General features: G+C 34.6%; 2 protein-coding genes across 2 annotated transcripts; both read left to right on the top strand.

Annotated features, from left to right (window-relative positions):
• The first annotated feature begins 421 nt into the window (after window positions 1-421).
• On the top strand, window positions 422-8345 carry LOC114352813 (uncharacterized). The gene is made up of 5 exons (XM_028304555.1): window positions 422-567; window positions 1576-1804; window positions 3549-3700; window positions 6178-6336; window positions 8050-8345. Exons 1-5 carry the CDS (start codon window positions 504-506, stop codon window positions 8223-8225), a joined length of 780 nt encoding a protein of 259 aa, XP_028160356.1. The 5' UTR covers window positions 422-503; the 3' UTR covers window positions 8226-8345.
• A 5237-nt stretch (window positions 8346-13582) lies between these two features.
• Window positions 13583-21104, top strand: an-0895 (juvenile hormone binding protein an-0895). The gene is made up of 5 exons (XM_028304556.1): window positions 13583-13686; window positions 14283-14520; window positions 17766-17896; window positions 18059-18208; window positions 20267-21104. The coding sequence occupies exons 1-5, from the start codon at window positions 13626-13628 to the stop codon at window positions 20416-20418; spliced, it is 732 nt and encodes a 243-aa protein (XP_028160357.1). The 5' UTR covers window positions 13583-13625; the 3' UTR covers window positions 20419-21104.
• Window positions 21105-21663: the final 559 nt, after the last annotated feature.

The following is a 21663-nucleotide window of genomic DNA, read 5'->3' as shown; positions in this document are numbered from 1 at the left end:
TCTTATGAACTCTAACAACTATAGGGCTAGAATCAGAGCATGGAAGAATCATGTTATAAGACTATCAGATTAATTCAACTTCCCAAATGTCAAACCAAATTGGTAAATACAGCATAAAAGGACTATAACTTGAGACTAGAGCCTGTAACCGGCTTTTTCAGGCTAGATGTTTCTTGCTCTGTTATTTATCCTTCAAACTAGAGCTAGCAACAGCCTCATAAGCAGGTAGGAAGACAATAACCCAAGTACAAAGTCCCACCCTAATTACATTAACGGCAGGAAAAACCGACGGTCAAGTTCTTTCCTCGGTCAAAGGTAGTCTAAATGCTTATAACTTAACGATTACCCTACAATAGGTACGAGTACCTATAACAAACCATCTTTATTACGGAACCGGTCTCAGTGAGTTTTTTAGAGTACTATTTATAAGTGTGGTGTGTGATATATATAACGCGGTAGTCCGCCGAGTACGTCATATCAAAATTGTTATCGCCGGTAGAAGGATGTACGTGAAAAAGTCGTTAGTTGTGTTGTGCACTGTTTTGGTGTTTAGCAGTGCGGCGTTTGGTGAGAATTTTTGTGATTTTGGAATGCTTTAATGTTAGTGTACTATGTAATCCACGTCAAAGGACTTTGGCAATTTTGAAACTAATGAACTTGACACTGAATTTTCTATTACCCTAGTAATTTCAGCATTATCTATAATAATAAATTATTATTATTAAAAAGAGTTTGTTTGACTAAACACATTAATCTGACAAACTACTGGTTTGAAATTAAATTCAATATTGCTGTTCTGGATATTAGTCCGTTTCTCATAAAAGAAAACATCAAGCTATGACCAATAGGATAGAAGCATCAGTGAACAATATTGCAAAAACGGGAAAAATGATTCAAACTTATTTTAGGCGTTCTAACTCGCGGATACAGCATACACTCACACACGCTAATAGTGTATTTGTATTATTATAGTACCTAAACAGTAGTATTTTTGAGATCCCTAGAACACTCAGTTCTGACCCTGTTTCAGTCAATAACCATCTAACATCACGGAATTGCCAAAGTCTATTGTTTCGGATGGAAAACTACCCTCAGCGCCGTTGACAGTTCGCGTGTTTGTAAAATAATTAATTCTGCAATGATAACTTGCCTGCCTGCTGTAGTCTTTTAAATTAAATTATTAAATTGCTTTATTGTGTGAATGCAACAATACGCATAATATCTTTGTCTGCCAGCAGTAACGACAACATCCTTTTATCAAAAGAAGAAACATAATAATAAGTCACGTGCGTTCAAATTACAATGCAACATTATGATTGCACTAATATTCATTTTTGTTATGAAAATTGTTTGGTTAACTTAACTATTCTTGCGAGTTACATTGATGCCATAATTATACGTATTTCAAAATATAAAAAATAAATTCTGAAAATTGTTTTTTTTTTTTTTAAGAAAATATTAATTCAAATGGCAATTATTAGTTAGTCAGGGTTAATCGAGTCTAGAGAAAGGTATAAAATTACTTTTTGAATTTATTGAAGTTCAAAGTTATATGTTTGAATTTATTATTTTCAGTGGACAATATCCCAAAATGCAGCATCAAAGACAGCGACTGTCAACGGCAGTCTCTCCAGTACGTCATTCGGGAAGCCAGCAAGACGGGAATCCCTGAGGTGCAGATCGCTCCGTTCGACCCCCTAGAGCTACAGCAAGGCATAGACATCCCCATACAAGATATAGTCCAGTTACACTTCAGTGATGGTGTCGTCAAAGGTCTAGGGAAATGCCTGGTCAATGATTTTGTGTGAGTGACTATCAATTTATTAAATATCCTCGGTGGAGGCAGTTAGTGCCTTTTTTCTGTGCGGATTTCGACACGCGTCCGGAATTAATTTCATATAGGTACACGATGTTACTTTGCATTCTTGCACAGAGGTATATGAATGACTCTGAACACAAATCAGTAAAAAAACAATGTTCTAAAATTTTGTTTTTTAAACTTGAGTATTTTATTTTATCGACAATCTTCTCTATTTTTAAATATGTATAGGAGTTTTTAAAATTATTTTTGACACTTTTGTAAAAAGCTGACGCCCACTGTTTATTTTAATTGCGCCTGTTGAATGTGCGAGACGAAATTGGTTTATTTCAATTTGTACTGCAAAACTAAATTTACTAAAAACTAGTGTGCTTTCTTTACGGGAGTCTCATGTTTCTCTAAAATAATAAATAAATAAATATCCTTGGACATTTAACACTGCGCCGCTAGCCCCAAACTAAGCAAAGCTTGTACTATGGGTACTAGACAACGGATATAAACATACTTAAATACTTTTTTTTTGTAAATACATACTTAATATACATAGAAAACACCCAGACCCGTCATAGAAACCAAAATTCATCATTTCAATTTCTGCCCGGCCGGGAATCGAACCCGGGACCTCTCGGCATAGTAGTCCGTTCTGAACCACTACACCAAACGGCCGAATAGGTATTGTTCCCTACTTTTATCTTTGTGAATATGGCAAGGATGCAAAGTAACACCCTGTATGTTTTTCCTATCACGCGGGCTACACGCACCGCACGCGGAACTCGGTTTGGCTGCGGGCACACAATACGAAATCTTAGTCCTGCGTGCAACCAGCACCCAAAATCCGCAACACAGGAAAAAGGCACTTAGAGTTTAGGTAGTTAGGTAACTCTAGGTCCAATTCTCAAAGTGATGTACGTGTGTGTCGGTTCTTCTTCTTCTTCTTATTCGTTACGCTCTTGGCTCGAGCGGCCGTGGTCACGTTGAGGCGTATCGGTTACTAGTTTGGTTAAGACATTGCAGAGCCGAATTTATCGTATTGGTTTGATTGATTCACGTGAGACGTCAATGGCTTAACACCAAAGTTGTGACGTCAACTTTTTTTTATCCACAACGAGGAAGCTCTTTCACCCCATTTGAAAAAAGAAAACTTGTATAGTTGTATCAAAAACAAATTCTCATATTATTATCGTAGAAAATGTAAAAAAAATTCAAGAAGACGTACGAGCATAAAATAATAAGTAGTAGGTACATAATCTGCCAATGACATTCAGAAACTTTTAATACGAAAGCAGTGTGGAGATTGAGGTAAAAACTTTAGCTTTCCATCTTATTGACAATCTATCTTTAGGAAAGAAGAAGCTAACTTTTCTTTTGATGAATTTGAAATGTTGTTGTATTTATTAGCTAGCTACCTTATCTTTATCATACTTTTAGTAATGTGGCTTAATGTTATTGAAATATAGTTTAATTTATAATTTAGTGACTATCCAAAAAGTAGACGTAGAATGCTTTTACCTTTTATCAGCGAAAATTTTAAGCAAACCATAAAAGTCTGCAGGGAAATCCATAGAGAAACAACTCTTACAACACAACCTGTAACAATTTTATTGGTTTTGTTGTATCTTAACTAAGCTTTAATAGAGAACAAAATCAATAATAAATCACTTTTTTCAGTTGATGCACTGCCGAATAAAAAAGAAAACAATGAATAAATCATGCCAAATTTCTTTTGCAGAACCAAAATTGAACAAGGTCAGGCCTCCCTGGATATCACCTGCAACATCACAGTGAAGGGCCACTATAAAGCCAATTCCTCCAGCCCTGTGATCAAGTCTTTACTTGGAGGCGAATCAGTGCATGGTGACGGTAGAGCCAAAGTGAAAATTGGTAAGAGTAACTTGTTATATCTAAAAGAAAGAAAGAAAAAATATTTATTTGGCACCAAAAATAAAAAAAAAGCAAACAAAGAACGATCCTGAACCTTATTACCATATTTTAAGGTAGAGTTTATTTAAGTTTCCTAGTTTAAGTTTAGTTCACACTTGTAGCCCTTAAAGTCCCGCGAATCTAGACACAGTATAAATCAATTGCTATGCGGTGTTATACGACCGCTTGGGGCTTGATAGACTAAATGTATGTGTTATAGTCAAACCTCGAAGTTCCGGCACTCCTAGGTTTGACTAGTCAATCCTCAGGTCTGACTAGTGGTCTTAGTCAAAGCCCAAACATTTCGGCCTTTGACTAAAGAATGTTAGTCAAACCTAGGAGTAACTAATTTGGTCAGGCAAAGGTCGAAACTCAATTTAATGAAATCGGGGTTTGACTAGTCAAACTTCAATTAAGACTTTAAACTAAACTATATTTTATTCTGATCTCGAATTTATTGCATAGGCGTTACGGTCTGTGAAGTTACGAGTAACTAAAATTATTTACTGCGGTTCTTTGTCAGTGTTTCTAGACCGATCTTGAAATTACTAATTTTTAGGGTTCTGTTACCTTAAAGGATAAATAGTTAGGACCCTATTACTATGACTTCGCTAAATGTTGTCTGTCACCAGGCTCGTATCTCATGAATCATTTTCAAAAGATTTAGTTTTTTAATTAGGTACTTTAAAAATAAATAATTCAATAAAATACTTAAATAGCCTTGATAGGGTTACACTGGTTGAGGTGGCCCTTTTCAAGACTTGGAAGCCTGTGGGTAACAAACCATTGGACGTGGAGAGGGTCATTAATTATACGTATATTTTCTACTTTGCCGAACATTAGCGCGAGAACGGTTTGTCCAAAACATATGAATTTGGTCTTATTCAATGCAAGATTAAGTGCCCTTCAACCGTCATGAAGACCACTTTTTGATAGGGTAAGTCCTTTACGCGGTATAACTGGAAAACCGAAAAAATGCCTCTTTCGGGGGCCCCCACCACTTAAGCACAACTCCGTCGAAGTCGAAAACTTAGGAGAGTCTTAATGGGCAACCAATGAAGCCATTAAAACAATAAAATCTTTTGTAGGAATTATTTCCGATTTAAAAGCTAATTCTACTGGACTATTGGGGCTTGATAGACTAAATGTATGCAATTATTAGATGTAGGGGTTTGTTTAGTATTTACTTTCTATCAAATACAAAGTTTTCAAACATATTAGATAACTTTGTTCGCGGTATTACATATCACTGTAATTAGTGCTCACCTCAATGAAACAAGTACGCCATAATTTGGCATGAGTTCAGTGTCGGTTATTCTTTTTTGTGCTTTAATAATACACTATTGAGCTTCTTAAGGAACTTTAAGAATAGCAGAAAAACATTGATGTATAGTTATTACATACTTACTTATGCAGTTTTTTTACTATTATGATCATCAGTGCCGGTTGTCTTATGAATTCGTCAAACTCTCAATAACAAAATAATCACGTTGATGTATGCAATTTTCGAAGCTATAATGAATTAAATCAATTAATTCCACAGGAAGTTTAATTTTAATTTGACAGGTGTTAAATTGACTACGGTCAATTTAACACCTGTATACTCCCGTTCCCGTGGGAATTTTGCAATATCCTGTTGTAACTAAGCTAACTAAGTTTACTAAGGCACCTGCATGCCGAATTTCAAGCGTCTAACTTAAGCGGTTCAGATTTTTCATACAAAACGATTTTCCCGCTAATTCCCATTCCCGTTCGAATTCCTAAGTATCCTATAACCTGCCCAGGAGTATGAAGAATAATTGTACCAGGTTTCGTTAAAATCCGTCTAGTAGTTTTTGTTTGTATAAGTAACATACAGACAGACGACAGACAGACGGACAGACAGACAGACAGACAGACAGACAGACAGACAAAATTTTTACTGATTGCATTTTTGGCATCAGTATCGATCACCCCCTGATAGTTATTTAGAAAATATATTTAATGTACAGAATTTGCCTCTCTACAGATTTATTATAAGTATAGATATAGATAACTTTAGCGAAACAATCGAAATATTGAAAAAATCGAATTGCCTAAAGTGGGAATCAAAACCTTTCACTAGCCGGGAGACTCACCACCTTAGCTACTTAGATATGGAAGAACCCGTCTAAATCAAGGTGTCTAGTTATTTTAAGTTGAACGTTACTCTTAGGGTCCTCCTCGCCCAGTGCGACTTTTTGTCGTGATGCAGTCACGCTGCTCTAGCGCGTTAGTAGCGCGTTGGCAAATGCGATTAACGCGCGTTAGTAGCGATTCTGAAAAGTCGCTATGGGCGAGGGCACTTAATGCTGAAAAATTGTCATAACTATTGTTAATTATTTTCAATAATATCTAACTTAATGTTTCGTGGAATCTTATGATCACAAATCTAAATGCAAAATCTTTTTTCTTTTCAGAGAAATTAAATCTGAAGTTTGACTTCAACTTCTACGTGGAGAAGCGGGACGGGGAAACTTATTTCAAACGCAAAGGCGAGAAAGTGAATTACAAATACGATGTCCTGGGACAAGTTCAGTTTGCTGCCGACCATCTTTACCTTGGCGAGCGAGATGCGAGTGAGTATAATTTACCAAATATACTCAACATCAAATAAACCGCACCTTCCGCGACGCGAACTTTAACGATTTTCTTCTAACACAATCATGGTGCCCCAACAATATTGGTGTTATTTGAAAGCCCAATAAATACCCTTAAAGAAAAACACATTTAATTTCTTAATAAATGATTAACATACGAGTATACCATAAATGTGACTTGAAAAAATACCTCACTTTGGGCCCTCCTATGGGATCAATTAGACCAATTTTTATGGTCATAAAACCAAATAATGATCTCACGTGTCCTCTTTAACAGATGGATAGCGATTAATCCCAACTTAGCAGTTTTATAGCCATAAAAGTTGGCTCTAGCGTAACTACCTATTTTTTGAAGAAGGGACTCTGGATCCTTCTAAAGACACATTTTTGGGGTAAAAACTTTTCCTTTAATGAAATGAAGGTTAGAACTAGGCTTTCAAATGGTGCCAATATTGGTAGGAAGTGGGGAAGCATACGTTTGAAAATGCTTGTCGCGGGAGGTGCGATTTATTTGATGTCGAGTGTATTTGAGTATTTGCATCTACTTATACAAATAATGCTCATTATGTTTGATTTCCTGGTAAGTTGTCATTGAATTGCAATGTTTATTTATTTGATTACCTTTATCAAATATTTTTGGGGAAAACGCGTGTCCATTGGGTATTTATGTATTTTGTTCCGTTAGCTTCTGTTGATGAAAGATGTTCTTCTATTGTGTGGATTATGTTCCCAAAATGGAAAAAAAAAATACCTGACTGCACCAGAAGGAGGGTTATGTTATTAATTCTTACTACATATTTTAGTGAGGATGATGGTATGTCGTGATAAACATAGTGACGTCGAATTGATTTTGATAGTTGCTATTTCTATCACAAAAAAAATATTGCCTGGATGTGCTGTCATAATACCTAATATCCTTATTTGGTTACCCATAATCTCTAATACTATAATTTAAAAAAATATAACCCTTCTGGCGCAGTCGGGTAATAATGGAACTAGTTATTTGGTTGTATGTCTTAACTTTTTTGTGCCCATTAAAGTTTACATAGAAAAAGATGACGTCACAAAACACAATGTAATAATGTCAGTTGTCACATTAGTAAAAACATTATCAAGGAACTTGAGTTGTTTCAAGTGTGTATTGAAAACTTAGCCTTGAATTACTCTTTTCCTAGTAACACATTACTTGTTTTTATAGACTGATGCTTTTATTCTAAAAAGATTTGCTTCTAAAAATAAATCCTGATGAAATAAACCTATGGTGTATTCTCGAACACCTTAATAGCAGATTGTAATAAGGATTCAAATACAGGTATTTCAATTATTCAAATTATGTAGGTATATTTTATACAAAACAAACAACATGAGTTTAGGTAGGTACGAGTATATGGCACCTACTAACCGTACCGTGCAAAATGAGATGACTCTACTTTTTGTTTTGTTTACTCTGAGGCTTCTCAAAGTAGTAACGTATGATACTAATTAGACATTGATTTATTATTATGATTGACTATAGGAAATTAGGCGACAGCACATCATCCTATCATACATATATTAGAAAATTATCAGATTAAATCATAACAATAATTGTATTTGGCACCTAGGTATACTCGTACATGTCCCAAATATAGTGTGCCCTACCATCCAAACTCTATCAAATTATCTAATATTAAATTATACTTTTGTTCGCAGGTGAACTCCTAACCAATATGCTGAACCAGAATTGGAGACTAGTAATGCAGTCCGTAGGCAATAACATCATGAAAGGCGCCATGGGCACCGTAGAAAAGTTTCTAAGGAATTTCTATGATAATATTCCTACGAAATACTACATTACCGAAGATCTGTCGCAATATGCATCCAACTAAACCAGTTCCTCAAATCATAGTTTAATAACATGTGATAATAAGTATTATTAGGGAGATGTGATATACTTTTAATGTTTTTGTCTCATTTTTAAATAAATATTTATAAAAAATAATCATCTACCTACTTTAATTTTTTTTTTGCAATCTACTTACTTTTCATTTGCAATGTATGCCATGATAACCGACTCATGATCTTCAACGTGGATTCGAGTCCCGCCGCCTCTTGACTATTGTGGTGAGCTCACTCGTGATACAAGCATAGCTTAGTACGAGGGGCTAACGGGACTATTAATTTGTGCAATACAAATTACCTACTTATTAAAAAAAAATCAAGAATGTTATTGGTCCGACAGAAATTATTACAGATATTACGTCCTGATGTAAAGTGGACAGACTGAGACCCTCATCGTGCCTCAAAGGTCGTCCAAATAAGATAGATCCAAGAACACGGCTCTACAGAAAATGATTTCATAGAATTGATCAATCAACAGTAAACCGCTTTTAAGGATGGTTTATATCCATGGAATTCCATCCACTAATTTATGATGTTTGTTGGCAAGAAAGACATATAAATTTTGGAAAAGCCTTCCGTATAATAGTTACGAATTTCTTTATACGATTCCTTAGTAATAACATTTCACAGCGACATACCTACGCTAAAGGACGCATGGAAAATTAAAATAAATACAGATGAAAAGAAAAAGATATAGAAACATCCTACTCGTATGTAAATGTAACTTGATTTTGATCAAGATAATGCAATAATTAGTATTTATAGATGTTGACCTTGTTTGCGTAGATTTAATTAACGATTGTGAGGATTAATTGGTAGGTATAAACAAGCGGTGCACAGCAACTGCAAGGCGGTATGGAAGAAAATAAACATCAGTGAAATCCATTACCAATGTCTTAGTTAGTTCTACTTATTAGGTACATAGCCAGCTGAAGTTGTGGGTTCGAATCCTACTGGTGACAGACTTGAATGTTGTGAGCACGGCATTTAGTTAGCCCTCACTGGTTGAGTTTTTATTGGCATTCAAGCTATAAATCGCAGCTGCACAGGAATTGCAGCAGTGGAAACGAGAGGCGGGATTAGTTTCTGAACCTGCCTTTTGCCCGTGGCTTCACTAAGTCTGTTTCAAAAGTCTAATCTGATTTTATACTACTTACATAAAATGCATCAATTTTAAACAAACAGCTGAAAGAAGTTATTTATATTGGTCTTAAAATTACCCCTAGGCCCAGTTTTTTTTATCCTTAGTTAAATCTAATCAATTACAAATGGTTAAATAACAACAAATTGCAATTTTTGAACTATGGTTAGCTTGCCTAAAAACAAACATAAGTGGGTAAAGAAAGAAAGAAAGAAAAACATTTATTTGGTTCCAACTTAAAATATAACACATAAAACAATATAAGGTTTGCATTTTATTTATATTTAATCATTGCGAACAAAATTTGACAAATTGTTATTTTAACTACGAATTACAAAACTGGGCCTAATNCCAATGTAGGTACCAATGAACAATTTCACCGTAGTACAAAATATCTCTTTATCGTTTAAACCCTAATTGAAAAGGGCCGGGCCAAATTGTATGCCTTTTATTTAATCTGTGTTGTTTCAACATCCTGCGTCGCCTTTAAAATGACGTGTTTCCGCGGTCATAAATAATATTGTTCGTCGCGGCCTTTTTAAGTAGAACATGAAAAATGATGACCCCTACAAGCAAATTCCTTTTTAATTAAAAACTCTTTGTTACAACGAATGTGCCACGGAGAAGCGCACTTTTAAGGCACATAAAGGCGGGTACAGAATTGTGTCACGTTATTTAATGTGTAATGTAACGCGAATCTGCGTGTAATGCTCGGTCAGCGTTCGTGCTGTTGTATCGACCGTCAGTTTTTACACACTCAGTTACACACGATCAGGTTTCGCGTTAAGTTACGTGCAATTCAAACTATTAACGTTACATTTCACGATACATTACATTCCACAAGTTGAACCCGGCTTAATTGAAATGTGTACGAAGTTAGGTCGAGGAATCTCTAAGAATAATGCGAAATATTAACGTAATTAGATCGACATGACGTCGATAGTTACGCCTTTCATTCATGAGTAGCGTAGTGTAGGCTGCAGCTAACAAAATAATACCTGCCTATTTCATTATTACATTTAAATAAAAATCTAATCGATCGATCTCTCGATCTATTAACACAGCTATTATCTACTCATGCCTTGCATAGTGAGAAATAAAGATAGATACTTTTTATTGCAATATTACCAACTAAAAACACATCTAAGGTATAAAATAAGAGCCATAACAAAGAGCCACTTTGACACTGTATCAAAAGTGTATAAGATTCATTACATCAAATGCATAAAAACGAAATATTTTAGTAAAAAGAATTTAAGTAGTTTCATTAATAACTATTTTAGTTAACAACTCTGAAGACTTTTTTGAAAACGGTCAAAGTAAAAAGACTGAAGGAATGCCTTTCAAAGTTAAATTACCATGGCGTGAAAATTATATGCAATTTACAGCAAGTATGACGTCAGAGATTCCTGTAATGTTATATTAAGTAGCAGCCACAATTTCAAACTAAACGTTACTTAGGTACTTCTTATTAAATGATGATGAGGCATTTTAAAATTACCTTATTTCAAAAGATACATTGTCATTATGCTATTTTCTATGAATACAGCCTAAATTTTGGGTAAGTATGACAATTTTCTTTTATACAGGATAGTAAGTAAGTAAATTGTTGCAAGAAAACTTTCATAGTCCAGTCAATAAAGCATTATAGATGGAAAACTGTAGAACACAATTTCTGACCTCGGGACTTTATTTAGCCTAGTTAGGAGGTGAACATAGCAAAAGACCCCGCCCTTAGCCCTTGAGCCGGCGGAGAGGGGGGGGTTTAAAGGTAACACTTTTCGGTTTTTCGCTTAATCCTCGGAAACTATGCGTCCTAGTGACATGACTACTATGAACCAAATAAAGCTTATTTAATTTGCTACAGGCGAGACCGTCAAGTTTTTCTATATCTTGTATAGTGTTTGCGGCATCTGCTCTAGAAGGTCTGTAAAATTGGAAATTTTATTTTTGTCTTATATGTTCCTATCAGGAGAAAATCGACTAAATCAACATTGAGCAAACACTATAGACATGCGGGAGCATGTTAAGCCTAGTTCCAGGGAGAGGACTGCACCGTGCGTATATTTAGACGAAAGAATTGTAGCCACTTTTGACTCCTAATCATTCAAAAACTACTGTGCATTAACACTTCAAATTTGGCTCATATGTTGAGACTTGCAAGATATACATCAGCTTCAAATTTCATAAATATGCCTTAAACGGTTCTTTAGGTATTGACGTCCAAAAATCTACACGTCTGACCTATAGACCAAATTCTAACCACTTCCAGATGACCTCGAAGGTTAAAATTTTGCATCCAGAAAGGTAGTTATGTAAATACAAAGCTAGTAAATTTTAACATTTCACAGGTGATAGATAGATTTTAGTGTTCTAAATGTCGATTTTTGAACGTCAATACCTAAATAACCATTTGAGGTATACTTATGAAATTTAAAGCTGATGTATATCTTGCAAATCTCAATACATGAGCTAAATTTGAAGTGTTAATGCACAGTAGTTTTTGAATGATGAGGAGTCAAAAGTGGCTACAATTGGTTCGTCTAAATATACGCACGGTGCAGTCCCCTCCCTAGAACTAGGCTTAACATGCTCCTGCATGTCTATAGTGTTTGCTCAATGTTGATTTAGTCGATTTTCTCCTGATAGGAACATATAAGACAAAAATAAAATTTCCAATTTTACAGACCTTCTAGAGCAGATGCCGCAAAAACTATATACGATATAGAAAAACTTGACGGTCTCGCCTGTAGCAAATTGAATAAGTTTATTTGGTTCATAGTAGTCATGTCACTAGGACGCATAGGTTCCGAGGATTAAGCGAAAAACCGCAAAGTGGTACCTTTAAACCCCCCTCTCTCCGCCGGCTCAAGGGCTAAGGGCGGGGACTTTTGCTATGTTCACCTCCTAACTAGGCTAAATAAAGTCCCGAGGTCAGAAATTGTGTTCCACGGATTTTTCTCTACACCGTCGTTAAGGCATTCATTGACTGGACTATCAGTAATTTGGAAAATTCATAGTTATCAGTTAAAATTCAGTCGTATTCACTAGAACGAGAACAAAATAGTCGAAAAGCGTCTCTACATTGGCACCTCTGACAAATTTGTACGACACGAAAATTAAAGGAGTGACAAGATCATTGATGACGCTCCTCAAAATCACCACACTTTTAAATCATGCCATATGAATAACAAACAAAAGAAGTTAAAACTAAACTATTAGGAAACATTTGTTGATAAACTATTTATGACTAGTGTAAAACAAGTTTAACATAAATACAGATTATTTTCTGAAACTTGGCCGTCCACACTTGCTCTCCACTCATAGCGGGAAGCACGGCAACATGTATAATAAACAATGTTTCGTCACCTATGTTTATGGACTGTTTATAAACTGTTTACAGTGATGATGAAACATTATGAAACATTGTTTATGAACAGTTTATAAACAGTGTTTATCTACAAATGTTGCCTAATGAATACATGGCTTAATTCTTCTAGCTAAACACCTTTTGACACAGCCAAAACTGTACCCGAAAATCTATTTTCCCACAAACGCCCCAAACCTCAATTCCGAACGCAAACGAGAAATGTACACCGAACACCGCGATGCAAACGAGATAAAACCGTAGAAACAGAATGGGCCCAGCTAATAGCTCTCATACAGCCACGTCACGTTCACAAACATAATCTAGGGCAGAGATGTTATGGATATCCTTAACCGTAACCGAAACTTTCGGATATCCGAAATAAAAAAATATTCGTAACCGTAAACGAAACCGATTCAAAAGTTTCGGATTTAGGCAGCTTAAATTATGTTTTGGTATAGCATAATAATATGTAAAGGCATATCAGCCTGATTTATATGTATAATGCCATCTAGTATCAATTTATTATTACTTTTTATTCGATGTAAAGTGTGCGGCCATGAATGAACCGTGTTGGATAACTGTTGCAAATTGCATTCTAAAGCAAAATCCGTAACCGTAACCGTAACCGTAACCGAAACTTTCGGATATCCGAAATAAAAAAACATCCGTAACCGTAACCGAAACCGGTATAATATTATTACTATATCCGTAACCGTATCCATAACCGAAACTACATACTCATAACATCCCTAATTTAGGGGCGTTGTTCACAGCCTAATGAGGACCTGCAACCTGCAATTTGGTGTGTTTATAAAACTGCCAGACAAACCACTGGAGTGGTTACTCTGTATTCATTCCGCTGTAGGGCAACGTAAAATGTGGAGTTTTCCTTTTCCAGTGTTGGCCTTAATTAGTTATGTCACGTCAATGGGCCTGCGTAAGTAAACTTTGTAGCGTTGCGAGTTACCCTTGTGCTTTAGATTAGATTAGTGGAGATAATTTTAAAAGGAGATACCTAGTACGTTTACAGTGGTTTTAATTTAGTTACATTTAACTATCAGTTTTGATTCAAAGTATTGACTCATTTTCATTATTACTAATTGAACTTAAGTAACTTGCTATTGATCAAAAGTAGTCATAAAACAAATGACTATCAGACGCGAAAGATAACTTTCATATTATTATATTTTATTTGTCAGCTAGCACCATTTTGATTAGCTCCAACTATTATCTTCATAGAGCTAGGCCAAGTTAAATAACAGTGCAGCCCGAGATTTGCTCTCATGGTAGCATAAGTTGAATCTAATGGGCATTTTGTTTTCTTAGAAATATTATTTTTATTCAGAACAACAAACTATTACATAGATAAATTAGTTAGTTTTCTTATATTTAAAATTTAAAAAGCAAGCTTAAAAATTCAATAGCAAGATTGCAATACCTAAATAAAACTGTATTATCTATAGGTAGGTATTATTATTCTATTATTTAGAACAAGTAATCAGAACCGTAACAAAATAATTGAATATCTTCCAGCTGAATACATAAATTCATGCTCAAGAAACGACCCTGAAGTGAACGAATGTGCTCTCAAATCTGCAAGAGAATCAATCCACCAGTTCTCTTTGGGGGACCCAAGTAGAGGCCTGCCATCTTTAGACCCGGTGTATGTTGAAGAGATGATAGTATACATTCCTAATGAAAATGGGCTGAAATTAGTATTCAAAAATAATTATTTCCACGGTCTTGCTGGGATGCAGCTGGAGAATTTGAAGTAAGTTATTTTACGTATTTTATTTAAGGTCATAATGTCCCCTAGATGGTACATAGGGCCTCCACAACAGTCCTCCATCGCGTTCGATCTTTAGCTTCACGTTTGATCTCGCTCTTAGCTTTACCGATCTTCATCGCCTCGTCTTCGAGGCTCGATTCGAGCTAAGTTTGTTTGAGGCGACCATTTTACACATTGGCAACATTTTAAGTCTGGCAACGAGACTATGTATTTTTTTTAAGAATTGTTGGGTTTTTTTAAACCCCTTCTTATTTCAAACAGCTATTATCTCACCGTTGTCTAATAATAATATTATCTCTTTCTAGCAATAATAAAATCTTGAGTAGGTACTTAGTGACGTAAATAAATATACCAACCGAATTAAAAACCTCCTCTTTTTGTTGAAGTCGGTTAAAACTGAATATTATTAAGTTGATGTTAAAGTTGTTCAGCGTCTTCCAATTTCTCAATAAGCCCGTGAGTGGTATTTCGCTTTTATTGAGTTGAAATTAAGTTAACTCTTGGTTTAGGAGCCTAAAAGGAGGGTTAATTAAATTATCGCCATAATAAAATCATGACTTAGGTAAGTATATTAACTTGACCTTTGTCAAACCTCAACTTCAGCAAAATTTTACTTCAGTTAACACATTACTTCGAGAATTTTGCGTCGGTATTAATTTATTATTAACGAAGAACGTATAAAATAATTAAAATAATTTTAATAATAAAACCATCCACTTTCTTCCTGAAAAATGTTTCGGTTAATTATTTTGTAACCAGGAGTTCATTCCTTCTGTTCGATTTCCAATTCCATGTAAAGTATTTTTTATTCGTAATTATTCAACGCAAAGTTTATAAGGGCTCTCTTATTATTTGGGACATGACAACTAAAAATATCCAGCTCTATTAAATGAGCCGAGAAATCAAGACAACTAAAGCTTCATCTCAAGGACATAGCCATTTGTTAGAGCAGTTTTTCCTTTGACTGCGACATACAACGCAGAAAGTACAAGCATTTGGCAAGATTGTTTTGAATTAAAGCCGCCGACACCAAGCCGCTGTATATCGGCGGGCTTTGTGTGTTGAGTTGAGTCAACGATGTCCTTGATAATAATTATCAAGGACATCGTTATACAACGTCAAATCGTCTACTTGTTCACCACATTCTATGCCAAAAACTAACAAATTATTAAAAAAAAATGCAATAGCAAGTCATTAATAACGAATTACGTAAGAACAAAACCACATGCATTGCGAACGCGGTAAATTTCCGCACTTGGCAACACAACAACTACTTATAGAGTTTCTTGTCAAAGGTTTAGGATATTTTGTTGTTTAACCTTCACACAATATGGTATTTAGAATTAATTGCAAGTTACTTACCAACTTACAAAAATTATTATTGCCTTACGTTTATTTATCCCTAAAGAATTTGCAAAATGTTTTTAAAAGCTCATTATTTTATACTTTTTGCTTTACTTCAAGAGAAATTGAGTTAGTTCAAAGCTTTTTATTATGAAATGGCCATATATATCTACTTTAATGCAAACCTTGTTATGATTATGTTTAGATATTTTGCCTATGTACAGTCACGGAATGAAAAGGTTCGTCAGTTTTCAAATTGATTCCTTCAACGAATCGCGAGCACATATTACCTTTTGAAACTATGTTACAGAATAATCTCGAGTTAGAGAAAATAATCTTTAACTGTTCGCCAGTAAAGTTCAAAATTATTCAGATCAAAGTTGTTTGACGATGTAACTTGTCAAGAAGATTATTATGATTGAACTAAAACCTTCTTGTTGGTTCAACCTGCCATTATCTATTAAATAAAAAAAACTACATTTTGTAACATTGCACTGATGGGATAGAAAAATAAACAAGCAAAACCTTATTCGTTAGCAAACGTCATATTTATTTAAATGTTAGCAGCACTGTTTCTTGCACGGTTATGTTGGCAGGTTTGACTCTTACAGTACCTAGCAAGCGAAAACCGACACTAAGGTGACGAACCTTTTCATTCCGCGACTGTACATCATTAAGTACTTAAATTGTTTTGTTATGAAGGCATGATTGAGTATAATTAGTGAAAATCAGTTTTCACTGGTGCCATTTCAGGGCATGAAGCCCGTGAAGAACAGCACTACATTACAAATTATTATATTATTGTAAGAAACGAAAGTTTAAAAACATCATTTTTTAGAAATTGAGAATCATTTAGAAATTATTTCTTACTTTTTCTTCCTTTCAGTTATAATGATTTAGTTATCGTGAGTCGTAACTCGTAGCATTTCTGGGGGCTCGCGGTGTACAGAACCTCCATGGAGGCAATTTGCGCCCGTATTAACAAACGACGCTTGCTTAAGTGAAGCAGTAAATTGAACGCACAGCGTTGAATAGAGCTTTGTGATTGGTTCATGTGTCACCCTGTGCTTCCACGCGCACTGTGCTAATATGTAGTAATATGCTGAATAGCGTATTGTTTTACTTTTACAGAATATTAACTCGTTCTAAAAAAATATACTTACCTTTTAAAATCTAATTTAGTGTAGGTACAGAATGATAAATAAAACCCCGGATTGGTGCAATATGCTTGAAACAGAACCACGATCTTAATTTTTAGATAAGTTTTTATTAGTATTGACTTGCTTGTTGTTTTTTGGCTGTTCTTTAATGAACTATGTGCCTAACGACGGAGTCATGACTCACGGACAATTAGCCGGGTCTTTTAATTACGGCCAATATTATGAAAGACCTTAAGCTAAAGGGCGCTCAAATAATTAGGCACAGCCATGATTCAACAAGTACAAAAGGCGTAATGGAGTGAAAAACTCGCAGTGATCCGGCAGAACTTCCAGGAATTAACTGAAACTTTAGAAAGGATGTTTCGGTTCAAAGCCATACTTTAAAACAGTAGGTACCTAGTTTGATTCAGTTTAAAAGATGAAAATCCTTTGTTTACAAAGACCTAATGATTCTTATAGTGGTTCTGAGAAAAATGATTTCGCTAAAACACGATGCTATTATTAAGTAAGATGGACAAAAGCCGTCAAGATGAAAATTTCCAAATAAACGAACTACAGAAAGTTGTGCTCTGTCGTTAAATATTCGAGAAAGTTCTATCCAGATGGTTTTTTAATCAATTTAAATTACTATTTCAACTGCAGTTTTTTCAAGTAATTTCTGATTTCTTACAATAATTTAGATCATTAATTGTATCATTCCTTAGCTAAAATAATGCGTTTCAGATTTGATTTCGACAAGAAAATAATAACAACGGAAGCTCTAGTCAATTTGGACGTAATAAACAAGTACGAACTCTCAGGCAAGCTTATGGTAGTTCCAATCAAATCCAATGGGGATTCTTCTATAAAACTGAGTAAGTTAACAAAACATCAATTATTATTGATCTTCAAGAAATAATACCTACTCGTATAATAGAACAGAAAATTGGGCTGTTTATGAATTTGACGATATTTTCATACTTCGTTTACTATTACGAGTAAATATGATTGTATACATAACGATACAATTTTTCCAGAAAATACCGATCTCCGTGTCAAAATGTGGTACGAACACGTAACGAGGGAGGACGGCAAAATACACTGGAATATCACAAAACACGACATCAAGTACGAGGTGGAGCGAGCCGTCTTCAGATTGGAGAACCTACTTGGAGATAAGCAAATTGGTGCGTGACGTAATATTTGCTGGATTCTTTTACCGCTAGGGAAATGTTAAAGTCAATTTACACACTCTTATGTTAGGAACTACGTCATGTTACAAATTATTAGCACAGTACATTCATAACTTCAACTAGTTATGAAACAGTAGAATGTGTAAAGGGTCGGTTAGTTAGATTTTGGAATGGATAGGTACTTTTAGGATTTCGGATTTTCTACTACATCAACTTCAAGGTAAAACACTGGCTAATAATAATGATCAAAGACCAAAATTAATTTTCTAGAATCAGCAATTTCCATTTAAATATTTCAGAAATAGTGATCTGCTCTTTGTGCTTTAGCACTAAATAACGCATCGGGGCCATTAATTTGCTTAATTAGTTATATTACAATTAATTGGATTACCGAAGGTTGGAGGCCTATTCCCATCTAATAAGATGGGATTTGTTCTTGAGAGGACCTTGCATGAGATGCTAAAGTGCCAATTACATTTTAGGTTTTGTTGGTAGAGCTATTTATTATAGGCAAATATTTTAGATTAGATTAAAATTTTTACTAGCAATGTTTTGGTTAGGTGATGGTTCTTATATCTTCATTCATCTTCTGTGTAGTATTTATTTATTTTTGGATGAGATTTACCACCACTTCATTCGCTCATATATTTTTTTCTCAATAAGCTAAGCACTTAATTTATTAATGTATGAAAGTATTGTTCAATTAGTCTAATTTATTTATTTATTTAATGGTTCTAAAGTAATCGACACATAAATATAATGTCTATCCTTGTGGAGACCTTTGTCCAACAGTGGAAGTCATTTGGCTGAAACGAATGAACATAATGTCAAACTTAAATCTGTAGATGAAAAATATGCTAACAACAAAATAAAACAAAATAACATGACAAAACAATGGAAAAATAAAATAATAATTGTTCATCTCACATTTCCATTTGAAATAACATACAGTGATAATTCCGTAAACAGAAAAAAGGTTGGTAAACTTTGACCCTCAGAGCCGAGTTATTTTATAGACGCTCTCAACACGATGACCGCAAAAATGACCGAAAAATTTATGATGGATCACCACAGTACCCGCTAGGGGCATTTACAGGCGATAACAATGAAATTGAACAATTTACGAGCAAAAGTGGATAGATAGATGGACAACATGTTCGTAATGCCTGAATTAGGCGGATTGTCTATAAATCAATCTACGAGTAGATTTCTAGACACGAATTTATGAAATATCAACTAAAGTCAATCTACCGAGGGTTTCCTAATCACACAAGTAGCTTCTACCAAGCTTACATATACCCGGTTCCTACGCAAAAACTTTTTCCTTGAGGTAAATGAAATTATGATCTTAATTCTACGGATAATGTCTAAATTTTCCATAGATAACACGAATTCTTTCTGTTACATATAGGGTGGCACTTTGATAATACTCGTGTAAATAAGCATTTTATACCTGTCAAGGTGAACAAAATTTAAATACATTTAATAACAAGATTAAATTGTATCGGCTTTGTGTGGAACTGTGAAAAAATATTTATTGATGAACAAAATTGCCGACTAAAATATTGCACGTACTATTTAAATTGCCTCTCGCCACTCTTCTTGGGAACAATAAATTAATGTAAGAAAGGTATAAGCTAAGTATCTAGCTAGAACTTAGTCATAGTCATGTGTCATTGATGAATGATATCCATTAGTTACAATATTTTATTCACAAGCCAGCAGTCAGATAGGCTTCTCTTAAGTTACGTATAGTTGTAAGTAACACTAGACTTAACTAATCAATAATGAATTACTGTATCATTAGTTCTTTATCAACCAAGTTAGCACACTATTAATAGTAGAATCACATGTAGGTATATGAAAATAAGATGTTATCTGAGCATTTTAGTCTAAGTGACCCTAGAACCCTACGGCTCCTTAGTTATTCATGCCTGGAGCAAAATAGTAATCCAAAAAGTTCTCGAAAACCCGCCTTATTCCTACGACTTTTAGCTTTTATATTTACTCATAATGCATGTAATAAATTAAATATAATATTTCTAATTTTAGGTGACCAAATCAACAATCTCCTGAACGAGGTGTGGCGTGACATAGTGGCTGATGTGGGCCCATACATCTGCAACGCGCTCAGCTCGGCCGTAGTGAAGAACTTGGGAGTGTTCCTCGACCAAGTGCCTTTCGACGAACTGTTCCCGGAATAATTCAATACAGGGTGTAAGGAACATGTTGGCGTGTGATTTATTGAACTAGATTGCAAAGCGAGTGTTGGCTTTATAATTTGTACTTTTGCTATGTACACGAATGTTGTGATTGTTTTCTTTTTTTATTCGTTAGTCTACGGATACAGTCATAATAATCTTATTACATTTGCTATTTTTAAACAAAAATGTTAAGGTAGCATTATTGTTAGCGCTGGCGACACGAAAAATAACAATCATGATAATTTGTTTTACACTCAGAAACATAATCTGTATATTGTAAAATTGTGTGCCGACGTGTTCCTTACACCGTGTAAGTAGAAAGAAATGTTTAGTAAGAAATAGTAATGTAACTTACTTTTAGTTAGTAAAAAATACATAATATTCTTCTACGCGTCAATTTTCCGATCCCGACATATACCTAAACACCTGACTACTTTATGATACGCGTTACGATAGAAGTAACTTATGACTAGTGACATATAAGATAGAACCATTAAATATCAAATGAATTTAAAATTTAAAAACCTACATAATACTTGAAGCAGTCGGTTCCTCAAGTTTTAAATTCTTTTGAGATAACAGGATAACACTTCATTTCGAACGAAAAACCTTTTAGCCCAACAACAGTTTTTTCGCTATCGAAATGTTTTTCAGCCAAAAGATGTTATTAAATGTCTTTGCAAATAGCCGCCTGTTTTCATTTACCATTTTCCAACGGATGCCTTTAATTAAAACGTTTGCGGGTCAGAAATTAAATGCCCCTAGAGGGCCGGCTCATTCCCTAATTGCTGACTTACTAGTATCCGATTACCTACCTTTGCGCTGGCTCGGATCTTTGTGTCAAATTTGGGTGCGCCAAAGTTCACCTAAATTTTCAACTCCGAAAATTGGAAGTCCGAAAATGTTCTTCCTAAAATTTTTCATCCTAACAATCACAATTCCTAACTACTCTATCTCTAATTTTCATAATTCCGAATCATTCAACTTCATAATGTCATTAGCAATAAACATCTATTACACTTTTATTTGTTCTCCTAGATTTTCTAAACATAACCATATTTTACACTATTATTCAAAGTCATATCTTTTTTGTTTAGATTTCTTTCTCTAACAATATATTAAAGTTCAAGTTTGTTGGCATTAGCACGTATACTTAAGTCCCGCTCCAATCATTCAGTCGAGTTCCAGAAACGAATCGGTCCTATTCATAATTATTGGTTTAGGTTAGGTTAGAACTGTGACCAC

The sequence above is a fragment of the Ostrinia furnacalis genome, unplaced genomic scaffold (assembly GCF_004193835.3).
Source record: "Ostrinia furnacalis isolate ACB-3 unplaced genomic scaffold, ASM419383v2 OfSCF1456, whole genome shotgun sequence".
Classification (NCBI taxonomy): domain Eukaryota; kingdom Metazoa; phylum Arthropoda; class Insecta; order Lepidoptera; family Crambidae; genus Ostrinia; species Ostrinia furnacalis.
Note: the sequence above shows the minus strand (reverse complement) of the source record. Positions and strands in the feature narration are given on the sequence as shown.

Bases quoted from the DNA above. Each gene is read 5' to 3' on its own strand.
- LOC114352813 (XM_028304555.1), top strand. From the start codon at position 504: ATGTACGTGAAAAAGTCGTTAGTTGTGTTGTGCACTGTTTTGGTGTTT. The intron at 1,805-3,548 runs GTGAGTGACTAT...TTTCTTTTGCAG, and splicing joins TGCCTGGTCAATGATTTTGT to AACCAAAATTGAACAAGGTC. The intron at 6,337-8,049 runs GTGAGTATAATT...TTTTGTTCGCAG, and splicing joins CCTTGGCGAGCGAGATGCGA to GTGAACTCCTAACCAATATG.
- an-0895 (XM_028304556.1), top strand. From the start codon at position 13,626: ATGTGGAGTTTTCCTTTTCCAGTGTTGGCCTTAATTAGTTATGTCACG. The intron at 14,521-17,765 runs GTAAGTTATTTT...AATGCGTTTCAG, and splicing joins ATGCAGCTGGAGAATTTGAA to ATTTGATTTCGACAAGAAAA. The intron at 17,897-18,058 runs GTAAGTTAACAA...CAATTTTTCCAG, and splicing joins GGATTCTTCTATAAAACTGA to AAAATACCGATCTCCGTGTC.